Source organism: Sipha flava, unplaced genomic scaffold, assembly GCF_003268045.1.
Source record: "Sipha flava isolate LNK unplaced genomic scaffold, YSA_version1 19063_pilon_pilon, whole genome shotgun sequence".
Lineage (NCBI taxonomy): Eukaryota > Metazoa > Arthropoda > Insecta > Hemiptera > Aphididae > Sipha > Sipha flava.
In genome coordinates this window covers 2,918-15,572 of record NW_020272571.1, presented here as the reverse complement: position 1 = coordinate 15,572, position 12,655 = coordinate 2,918, and the positions used below count along the sequence as shown (strand labels likewise).

General features: G+C 32.4%; 1 protein-coding gene across 1 annotated transcript; it reads right to left on the bottom strand.

The window, feature by feature from the left end:
- Positions 1–715: 715 nt before the first annotated feature.
- LOC112681375 (zinc finger MYM-type protein 1-like) lies at positions 716–1,234 on the bottom strand. Its single transcript, XM_025551636.1, has one exon. The coding sequence runs from the start codon at positions 1,232–1,234 to the stop codon at positions 716–718; it is 519 nt and encodes a 172-aa protein (XP_025407421.1).
- Between the last annotated feature and the right edge of the window lie 11,421 nt (positions 1,235–12,655).

The window sequence follows — 12,655 nt, the reverse complement described above, 5'->3', positions numbered from 1 at the left end:
ACCCCGTCTGTCGGACTGCTTGGCCTAAAAGTATCTCCCCACCGATATCAGCGTTCCCCACCAAAATAATCTCAGTTTTCATTGACATATTCGGCGCGTAAATCATTTTCTTTTTAAATTTAAAACTGTGTGAGTAAGTAAATAGTCCGGTGTGGCCGTAATACCCCACACCTTTGACTATTTTATTTTTCATTGTTATAGGGCTCCGTAATACACTCGTGTCCCCTTTTACGCCGCAACATTTAATAATTTAAATTATCGTTTTACTTCAAAGTGCTACAGAGCCGTAAGTTATAAAAATATTAAATATTACTTGTTATGTTAAATGTTATGTTATATTTTATTATGTATTTATACATATATCTTTATCCATTCTTGTAAAACAATTATGCTTATAAATAAACTTATTTTGTAATGATAAAACTCGACGTGTTCAGTTCATTACAATATCGAATTAACGATTCGTATAAACATACCACTGTTTCTAAATCAATCTCAACTGACTACAATTGTTTACTAGTTTTGTTGAATCTTTCTAGTATATCACCTCATAATGTGGCCATAATAGCTGTTTCAAGACAGTTTAATTTTAAATATAGTCCATTAGCTTCTGATCTTGTGCTTGATTTTTCTGATTTATCATTTTTGATAAAAGTGCGTTAATTATTTCATTCCAATTTTTGTTTAAACTAATACTTGCATCAGATCTTGCTGACTACCTGGTATCTGATAAATTTTTAAGTGATACATTTTCTGTTATAGTTAAATTGTTCTGAAATATTTCCCACCTATTTGTAGAAGAACTGAAAAATTTATAGATATTTTGGAGCAGATTAAAAAATTCAGAAGCATTTCTACAACAGTCTACAGCGCATTTACCAACAAGATTTAAACTGTATGCCGAGCATGGTAAAAATATAGCTAAAGGATTGACTTCTTTAATGCGAGCTTGAAGTCTTGTATACATACCAGACATGTTAGATGCATTGTCGTAACTTTGACCACGGCAGTTGTTTATATCTAATCCAAGCGATTCTAAAACTAAAAATACAGCATCTGCTAACTCTTCAGATTTATGCCCAGAATTGGGTAAAAACCCTAAAAATCTTTCTACTGGACTGCCATTATTTTGAACGTACCGAAAAATAAATGATAGCTGATCTATATGGCTAAGGTCAGGAGTAGAATCAATACTGATGGAAAAATATTTAGCTTCTTTTATTTCTTTTACCATTTCTTGTAAAACGTTATCTGCTATTATACTTATGAACTACTCATATATATTAAAAAACAGGTATGATGTTGAACCTTTTCCTTTATTGCCAAACTTTTCAATATGCTGTGCTGAAAAAGGATCGAATTGAGCAATAGCTCTTAGCTCATCATGAAGTTCCCATTATGAACAGATCCAAAATGATCATCATCCTCTCTAAAGGACAGTCCACGAGAAGAAAGTGATTTAACAACAGCTACAGCTCTAGTCAATACATTTTTCCAATATCTTATTTCCGTTTCTACTTGATACTTCAGCTTTTGATCAACTCGATTTAATACTTTTCCTATTTATTTCATTTTAATTATACACAATTTGTGATTTTTTTTGAATTTTCATGACGCTTAATTTTTTCTTCTCCTTTTTTCCAATCTGAAAAGCCAACTGTGGTAAATAATGTAGTACCACCAAATAAGTAGCAGGGTGCACAAAATATTGATCCTTTAATTTCTGAGTAAAACAAAAAGGTTCGGTTAATTTTTTCATCATTTATAAGAGTAGATACAAAAAAACTTTTTGACAAATATAGAAAACGAGTATATTTAACACCACCTATTATTCGATTATAAGTTCTTTTTGATTTATGAAAATTATTGTTCTCTAAATTTTAATTGAATCCATTTATAGATAAATAATCAATCGTTTCTTGATTTTTTATCCAATTGGTAGGGTCATTTCTAAAGATAAAATATATTGTCGCGTATTGCGTAGTCACATAATATAAAAACACACATTATAAGAGGTTCTCATGAACATCGAAACTGGGCGTGTGAATAAGTTAAGTCGTTCACATGGTTGTCTGTTTAAGTGAGAATATGAATATTGGAGTCGCAGATACGTGGGTGGTTGACCACATCCTGTGTCCCTGCATCTGCGATTGTGTAATACACACACGTGCGGAATCGATGGGAAATTATCATATTTTATTGCCATTAGCGCACACGCACACTCACAATTCGTGGAAGTTGTCTTATTTTATTATCTTGTTCATTTACACACACACACTTGGGATTTTACACACACACATACAATATCACATATAAAAGAGACCCGAAAACAAGGGCAAATCAGACGAGTCTTGTCTATGCTGCACTGAGCACCTTCACGTCAGTGTATGTTATGGTCTGGACTTAGAAATATTTCCAATTATTTTATAAGTACAATTGTTAGGACTTAAATAATTTCTATCACTAGAATATTTACAAAATTTGTAGTTAGAATAATTTTTATAAGTTAAATAAATTTAATTATTTTAAAAAGAAGTCTTAATTATTCCTGACTACACTTCCACACAAGCGTTGACTGAGACGTTGTAACTGAATTAACGGATCAAACGGTTGGCACGTAACAATATTCATTTAATATACTATACATATACTCGTATAACTATATTATAACAATTTTTAATAACATTCAGGCATTAGGCAATAGAGATTAATTCATAATATAACTAGAGAATAGTGGTATTGGTTGGTATCATTTTAAATGAACTGAATGTAGTAGTGTACAGTGTACTAAATGTATTTATATTTTAATTTCTATCATAATTTGATATAAGAAACTACTAAAAAAAAAAAAATAGTCTTTCTATGTGTTTATTTATAGTTGTAACTTATTATGAAAAAAAAAAAAATCTTATTCAGGAATGATATATTTTTTAAGAAGACTGTTATCTTCGTGCATGGATAAACATGGTGTTGGTGTATTATTTATTTCTTTAGATTCTGTAGACAATTGAGTTTTACTAGTTTCGGTACTGCTGTTATTTGATAAAATTAGATCGTCTGGATTAGATAGATTATCTTCCTTAACAGTACAGCTATCATCATTTTTGCTTGTATTATTTACTTCATTTTAAACTGAAAACATTTAAGCATAAATAACGATGATTTAATATATCTACACTTTAGTTTAAATTATGTACATTGAATAATAAATAACATAACAATATGTGTATAATATATAAATGAACATACTTTGGTTAGGCTGTCTATCTGGGCACCACAAATATGTTTGTAATTTAGCAGTTTTTGAAATAATTTTAGCTTGAGCTTCACTTTTTGCAGGAGAGCGTTTTCAGTTTTCTGCTCCACTAAGCCAACAGAAAACAATATCAAAAATTAAAAATAGTTTTCACAATTCACAATATAATATTAGGTATGTAATTGTTCAGTCGTACATTAAATATACGTGTACAATATTATAAATTATAATGTTTATATGTATAAGTATTATATTATTATAGTTATTAGTTTTATGGTTATGTGGAAAAAATAAAACTACGCGCTACGGTCGTTTATGCACGTGACTATATGTAACAAAGAGGGGCAGAGTCGCAGTGATCATGGCACGACGCATGGTCCGTAGGAGAAATAATTATAAGCCATTCGTATATTGATACCATGGCTAAATATTTACTTAGCCATGATTGATACCAAACTACCAAAGTCTAAAAGTCACTACTACCAAATTGAGTATTACACATGGCAGGCTATCAGTAATCAATTTTGTGTAGTTGGTACATAGCATAATGAAGTAGGTCAATGATTTTGACACGATAATAATATAATCATTTTCATGACAATGATATAAAATAACTATTTTCTAAGATTCTACCATTCTGACGCCTGGTGGCTGGCGCCCTCTCAAAATTTGGCGCCTGGGGCCTAAGTCTCCCCTGCCCCCTCCTAAATATGTCTCTGGAAATAATACCGAATATTATTGCTTACATACGAACTGTAGTAAGGGGATTTACGTATTTACGTTAATGTATTTCAAACAATACAGACGCGCGTGTTAGTTACTCTAACTACCTCTGCCTAATTTTTAATCGATTGCAATAATTATAATTGAATGTACACGCATGACGCAGTAATATGATTAGTATCTGTTATTACACATAGTAAAGCCGATTCGTGTACACTGTTCAGCGCATACATCGTTAAATTTCAATTAAAATGAAATACATATTGATTGTTGATAAATAATAGGATTTAAAGAAGCTTTCTTCGAAGTTCGAAAAACGTTCGAATTTGATATCGAAATACGCATTATAATGCGAAGGACAATGCACAACTAAGACTGTGGGACGCAACGATTTCATGTTATAATAGAACTTATTGATAAACATTATAATTTAAGTCTTAACTGCTGATGGCATTTATATACAGATCATATTGTAGAAGGAACCACTCGATTGCGCACAAAATATTATAAAATACTATATTGTACCTACATTTTTTTTTTTAAATTATTCGGTGACCCGGTCAAAATTATTCGCTACCCGAAATCATCATTGGTTGAAATACGTTGGAATATGCTGTGATAATAGAAGTGCTTCAATACGCTAGGTATTATTATACAGTCATACAGTTATACAGTCTCGTAATACGTAAACTCAATGCAGGACAGATGACAAAGAGATCTTTAGAGCCCGGCTGTAATGGACATGTAATGGAGGATATAATGTAATGTATAATATTGTTGTATGGTAATCTTTAACAACGGTCCACGGTTCGTTCGTACGCGAATTCGTTTAAACGTCTTTCATCGCTCGTACCGTAATCGTTTTATGATCGGTATGCGTGTGAGAAAAAGAAAAAAAAACTTTTAGCATTTTTACATCTTTAATTTTTTTTTTTTGTTAATTCTGTACATGTGTTACGAGGTAAAGCCCAGATGATGCATAATGTGCAGATTGTAGGCTAATGTTAACTTTATCTACGAGTTTTCGTTAATGTAAAATTGATTATCTTAAAAGTAACCTAGCGATAAAAAATCTAGAACAAAATAATTAATTTTGCTCAAGCGACGACAAAATAATCTTATCTGAGTACAAATTTAAATAACTGTTATTGCCATAGTGCACAATTTAAAATACTTATATAATATATTTTATTGCTTAATTTATTTTTGGTTTGTTCGATTAAAAAATATGTACAATTGCTTATTGAAACATGCATAAGTGACAAGTGACAGAAAACTTCCAAACTAGATAGTTTGATTTTACTGTCGCGATAACACCAATATCGCCGACTCGGAATTGACGAAATAACTGAAAATTATTTATAACAATATGAAATAAAATATCAATAATTATAACCATCGATAAGCTTGAGATGTGTCTCATATAATTGCTAAGACATGCAACGCGTATATTCAAGTCCCGAAAATCAACAGCTAGACTGCTGTTGTACATAACTCATCGTAACGAGGTACACAGGATGGTATTTACAACATCTATTTGTAAATAATGTAAATACTATTTTCCAAATCACATAACCGACATTCAAAACGATTTCAGGAAAAACTAATTAAAATCATTATTTTTCATTGAAATAATGAAATGTATTCCGTATTCAGCATCTTAAATTTAAATGTAATTATTGATATTTTTTAATTTAAATTAGAGTAGACACTGTCTCGTTTAGAGAATTCATGAAGATCGAAATCAAATAAAGATTGAAGGAAAAAACTGTCTCATTACCTCTTGTGACGCTTCGCCATTGTCGTCACTACACATATTATTTCTCCAGATTTTACTGTATTATTATATGCGTAATTTCTATGCATGATTTTGTTCTATAATTATTTTAGAAAATTCGGATGTTCCATACAAATATTTCAAGTAACTGACGTAGAAAAATAATATTTAAACTTTTTAAAATAAAATTGAAACCATTTTACTCTTTAATTTATTAAATAAATTGTAAAACTCTTTTGCTTTGTAATTTTTAACATGAAAAGTTTTTTTCAAAAACTCTTTGATATTTAACATGATGATTAAAACTTTTTCACTCTTCACGATTTCCTATCTGATTTAATGATGAATGATAAAATGATTAGTGTCCACGAACGTTTTGGCGTTGCAGGTCCCAAAAATGTCAGAACTTTATAATAATAGACAAGAACGAACATTATGTATACATAGTTACTCGTATAACGTATATGTATAGATGGTCTAAAATTTACTTTTGGGTGGTGACTTGAATTATTCTGGACACTTTTCAAATAGTTATAAATGTATTCAAATCAAAATTCATTATGATGAATACAATTTTTTTGCTGCGTGAAAAAACAATGAAAAAAAACACTATTATTCTCCTATATTATTTTCTCAAAATTCGGCACTGTGGCGGCTTAAAAAATACGTAATTATTAAAGAACGGCCGTTACAACCATAAATAGGCATAAATTATAACCCCGTCAGTCCATCCGATTTTGCGACCAGGGTAATGAGCGCAGAACGTTTGTAAAATATGTATATTCAGTCGAGTCACGATTATGTCGTGTTTATTGTAATAGGTGGACCATGGACGCTTGCGAAACGAAAAAAGAACATTATTATGTTGCACGTAAACGATTTGTTCACGATTAATTCTCTTTGTCTGCATATGTGAATAGACGGTCTCTGGTCGTCTTCGCACTGTTGATCGACAGAATACGAGAAAACAATATTGTAATTCACGTTCGTATAATCGTCAACAGTCGACCTTCGACCACGCGCCGCACAGTGTTCTAGAAAGTTGATTTAGGAGGACAAAATTATTTATTCTTAAAATATAACTTTTTTGGATACTTACTTAAACTTTAAATTCATTTTTTACATTGTCCATTCATAAAATCAATTAAAATCAATAAATTATTAAATAATTTATGATTTCCGATACTAATTATAATTTTAAAAATAAAAAATATTACTTTTTCAATTTCATTTATTTTTCAAATTGTTATAATATTTACATAAATATGATACAATTAACATATTATAGGAAGTTCATTCTCTTCATCTGTATTACTGGAACTGTCACTGTACTTTTCCGATCCATCTTCTTCGTTATCGTCAGATGTTTTGTCTTCTTCTTTATCTTCTGTTTCATTATCGGGTAAAATTATTAAAGACATTACATCATCTGTTAGCTCACGTATTGATTTTTTCGGTAATTTCCTTATAGAAGATAAATATGGGTCAGAAGCTACTGAAAGCATACGTATAAGGTCTTCGTTAGTGTTAGAATGAATATTTGTGCGAGTGTGGTGCTCTCTAAACTTCTTGTATTCTTTATTATTCGCTTCCGCTGCTTCTTCAGATAACTGACATTTATTAAAAAAATAAAATTATATTCATTATAATCATTTAAAATAACTAAAGATTTTATATTTCACCAATTGGGAGAAGTGCTGCATTTATAACATCAGCTCCATGTATAAGTATTTTATGTACACTACTAGGCATATAGAACCAAAGATACAGACAAATAAATAATTTTGCTGTATCAATAGTATATATATTAAATTTTGATACATTGACTTCGTGACCACTCGACATTGCAAATAAAATATTTCCTAATCGTTTTATTAGATTTTTATCAACACCCGTATTATCAGCACTATGTCACTCACTCGGACGATGGGCATTTTCCAGATAATTTTTTGAAGATCAAGCGTTACTTTCTTATTTTTTTCAATATTTTCTTTTGCCCCGACGCCTGTAACGTACAACGCGTCGAAATCTGTTGACGCTCGGTTTAAAATAAGTTGTTGATTGCAATTGAGTAATATTTTTTTATAGTCTTCACAAAAACCGAATAAATGTTTCAGTGGGATACACCCAGAAAATTTATTTTTCGTCATGAAATCCTTATTGACTACCTCGGTCATATTTATATCCCAAGCGCCGTTCTGAAGTTCATTCAAATCGTTAGGTATATATGAACAGTACCCCTTCAAACACGAAGATATTCCAGGGTATTTTAATTTTTGTATTTCCACACCATTCAATTCATATCGTAATTCGGTAAATAGAAACGCTAATCCGATGTTGGTAAATTTAAAGTCACCGATACCTTGACCCACGTCTGTTGGTTTACTTATTTTTCCTTCAACGTAAATATAACTCTCACACGGTAGAGTATACACGTCCATGTTTTGAATTAGTATTCTGATTTCATCGTTTTTCGATAGAGCCGTACTCGAATAGGTAGAAAAGAGTGATATTGCATTTGTATAATTTTACATTCGTCTACATACCCTTCAGTTACATCTAAATATGATTCATCCATTTTCAAAGTAATTTTAACGAACGTAGAAAAGCGTGATTGTTTTTCGTTAGTTGTTTTACTTTTTTATCTTTACGAGTTGTTAACGGTTTACGTGTTAATTCGTTGAGTTTGCTTGCAACACTGTATGGTTTTTTAACTACAGCTCTACTTATACTGACGTTGAATTTGATGGTCATATCAGTGTTTAATCTGAAGACGAACTGTGATTGGTTCTCCTCGTAAATTTATCAAATTATTATCTTGAACCTTTAGCGTTATGCTCACTTTACTGATAGATGAGTCTACTAGTGGATAGAATACGGAATGTACTGGTACTTCGCAGATTTTGTACCCAGGTGCAACAGAAGGGCCAAACTCATGTATGATTCGATCCGGCACGCCGTTGTTGAATGAACCGGATAATAAGTTGCATTCTATTTTTATACTATTAACTTTCATTATATGAACAATACTAAGTGATTCGTGCGTAGTATCGGCATTATATTCAATTTGTTCGAATCGTAATAATTTAGATATATTATTTGGAACCGTGAAATCTAATTTATCATCACATTTTATTAAACATTTCAACGTGTTGTAATCTGCTTTTAAATCGAAGCTAACCGAATCGGGCATCTTTTCTTGTATGTAAGTTGCTAAGTTAGACAACTCATAAGTCCCCGTAGGTATAACTATATTATAACGCTCGTCTTTCTCATTTTTAAACGCTATCGTATTACAACCGGGTTCGATATTAGGTATAGAATTATTCGTATATAAACTCAGAAGGCACAGCTGTGAGGTTTTGTCAACTTCTAACTGGGGAAAAATATCACATGATAATTCACTCGAATCACCAGTGAGCGTTATAGTGAACATGATAAAAATTCCAAACACAAACGCCCGCAATTTTCCGTATTATATTTCTGATGTCTATCGTAGTTGTATCTGATCTCGCACTCACGAAGATATGTCTGTAATTCTTTCGGTGGAGCCAAGTTCCCGAAACTATCGTAATATTCCACTTGTTTTCCGATTTTTCTTTACGCTACTCAATGCGTGCCCGTACTTTCTTCGGTATCCAGATTAACTACAGCTGATTCTCTAGGTTTTGATTGTCGAGGTAACCTATCTCTTGAAAACACTCCTATGAAATGAGGTATTTTCAGCATGCGAGCGTATTTTATAATCTCATAGTCGTACAACGCTCTATTGGGTAACGTAGAAATTAGTTTTTTGTAATTTTTCGTAATCCACCACCTTTATATGGTCGCACATATAACCCACTCCCCTGTTCGATCTTATACTTTCCACCTTTATACGGTACAATCCTTTTCCTAGATGAGTGTGTGCATTTTTGTTAGATTTCCATTCGTTTACGGCTTTGACTATACCTGCAACTCCGGCAGCCAGTGAACCTAATGCCGACAATCCTGCGAAAATAGGTATTAGAGATAACATACCCCCCGTCATAGGGATAAGTATGATTCTTGGCGTCTGATTTTTATTTTTCTTGGTATATGTAGTCTTTTTAGCCACCACAAGACATTTTCGAGCTAATTTTTTTTTTTTTTTTTTTTAATTTTAATTTGAAATATACAATCTGTACGATTTGCACAATAAGCATATGTGAGCAGTGTAACAATAGAAATAGAAATAAAAAATATTTCAGGCGAGAAATTCGTGATTAAAGGAGCCACCCTTTAGTGACACTTTTGCTGATGTAAATAGTGCATTGGTATGCTAATAGTTAAATAGTTAAATTGATAATTTATTTGAGAAGGTCACGACACCATGTTCTTTTCAGCCTGCGTTGGGGATTACCAGGTAGAGTTCGAATGGAAAGATCTTTTATGAGTGGATTGTAATGATTCGAAAGTTTGAGGTGAAATTTATTGTAGAAAGTTTTGGCTTCTTCGTTAATTGTTTTTATATGAAGGTCGTTATGGAGTGTATGATTTGAAACGAAATATGGGGCATTTGTAATTTTGCGGAGTGTTATATTTTGGAATGTTTGAATTTTGTTGGTGTTTGATTTTTTAGCTGCTCCCCAGAGTTGGAGTCCGTAAGTCCAAATAGGTTTTAAAAGAGATTTATATATTATTATTTTTGTTTTTAAATTTGTAAATTGATTTGAATAAAGTGATTTGAGTATGCGGGAGCGTGAATTTAGTAACAGTCTTTTAGTTTTTATGTGATTGTTCCATGTTAAGCGTTTGTCGAGATGAAGACCTAAATATTTGACCGTGTCAGATGTAGGGATTTGAGTATTATTTATTGAAACGTTAGGACAATGTCCTAGTTTTAATGTGAAGGTGATGTGGACTGATTTGGTACTATTTATTTTAACCCTCCATTTTTTGTACCAGTCCGCCATTAGGTCCAGATGGAGTTGAAGAGTAGCTGAAGCTATATCTGGGTTTACGTGCATTGACATAATGGCTTTGTCGTCTGCATAATCCGCTACAAGAGTGTCAGCTAGCGTGGGTTGATCGGAAACGAAAATATTAAATAATATAGGGGATAATATACCACCTTGTGGTACTCCTGCATTAATTGTTGCGATATTTGAGAAGGCTGTGCCGAAGCGAATTTGAAAATGGCGATTGTCAAGATAGGATTTAATTAATAGAAAAAGTGCTGAGGGTAGACATTTCCGGAGTTTAAATAATAAACCTTGGTGCCAGACCCTGTCAAATGCTTGATACATATCAAGAAAAACACTTGTGCATTATTGTTTCTTTTCTAACGAGGAGGAGATGGTATCGACCCCTCTATGAACTTGGTGAATTGTACTATGCTTGCATCGGAAACCAAATTGTGAGTGAGGAAGAACATTATTAAGGGTGATGTGTGAGGATAGTCATTTAAGGATGAGTTTTTCGCAAATTTTAGAGAAAAAGGGCAAAAGGCTAATTGGTCTGAATGATGCAGGGTCGTCAGGTGGCTTACCGGGTTTAGTGAACATGATTATGTGGGAAAATTTCCATAAAATTGGGAAGTAGGCAAGCCTTATGATTGCATTTATTATGTAAGTTAGAAGAATTATGGCTTTTTTTGGGAGGCATCTGGCAACTTCACCTGTTATTAGGTCGTATCCAGGTGATTTTTTATTTGGGTATTTTGATATTGTAAATTTTACCTCGTTCGGGGTGACAAATTTTTCACGTTGGCTTTCTGGAAGGGGAGAGTTTAGAAATGCGTTAACTTGGTTGCTGTGTTGGAGGTCTATTATGTCAGTGTGTGGCTGAAAAATATTTGACAGATGTTTTAGAAAAACTTCCGCTTTATCGGAATCAGAAATAGCTAGAGTGTTATCAGTTTTTTTAATAGGTAGAGAGGGATTTTTAAATTGGAGTAATTTTTTTGTTTCAATCCAGAGGCTACCGTCGGTCGTTGAAAGTTTTGATAGTTTTTGTTCGAGTTCATTTGATTTAAGTTTGTTTAGGGTTTTTTTTAAAGAATTAGCTAACTTGTTGCATAATGATTTGTGGGAAGGTAAGCGAGTGTATTGATATTGAGCTCGTGCTCTGCGTTTTTCTACAATGAGTGAACGAATTTGAGCTGGCAGTATCTGAGAATTTGAGTGTATTTGAGTGGATTTGTTTGTCATAGTTGTTGAAGCGATTGCTGCTGAGTGAATTATTTTTGTAAGACTGTTAACTGCTTCGTCGATATCAGAATTGCTTTTCAGCCTTATTTTTAAATTAATTTGTTGATGGACTAAGTTGTGAAACATATGTCGATTGGTTGAAGCAGAAAAGAGTTTGGGTGGTTCAGTGGTTAGTAGAGGGGAGCCAGATAAATTAAGAAGGACCGAGGAGTGATCAGAGTTGAGATCTAGAATATTGTTAGTAAGACAATATAAGTTACTAGGGATTTTTGAAATAAAAATATCGAGAATATCTGGATATTTAAATTGAGAAGTTGGCCAATATGTTGGTCCGGGAGGTGAGAGGATTTTATAATTTTTTGTGTTAGTAAAATTGTACAAGAGGTTGCCTCGTGGGTTGTTCGTACGACAACCCCAGGATTGGTGCTTAGTATTGTAATCGCCTCCTATAATGAAATTACTGAAGGTGTTGTTTATTGTTTCGAAATAGTCAGACAGGTTGTTTAAAGTTATGTTATGCTTAGGGGGGGGAGTAAATTGCTGCTATGACTATCGGGATATTATTGAGTTGTATCGAGATGGAACATGATTGTAGGAAGTCTTGAGAAAAACAAGGAAGTGGATGGAATCGAAGTTTGGATTTTATAAGTATTGCAACACCCCCGTGGGCTGTGCCATCTGAGTGGTTGGTTTTAAGTAAGATGTAATCGGGAATTGAAATTTTTGAAT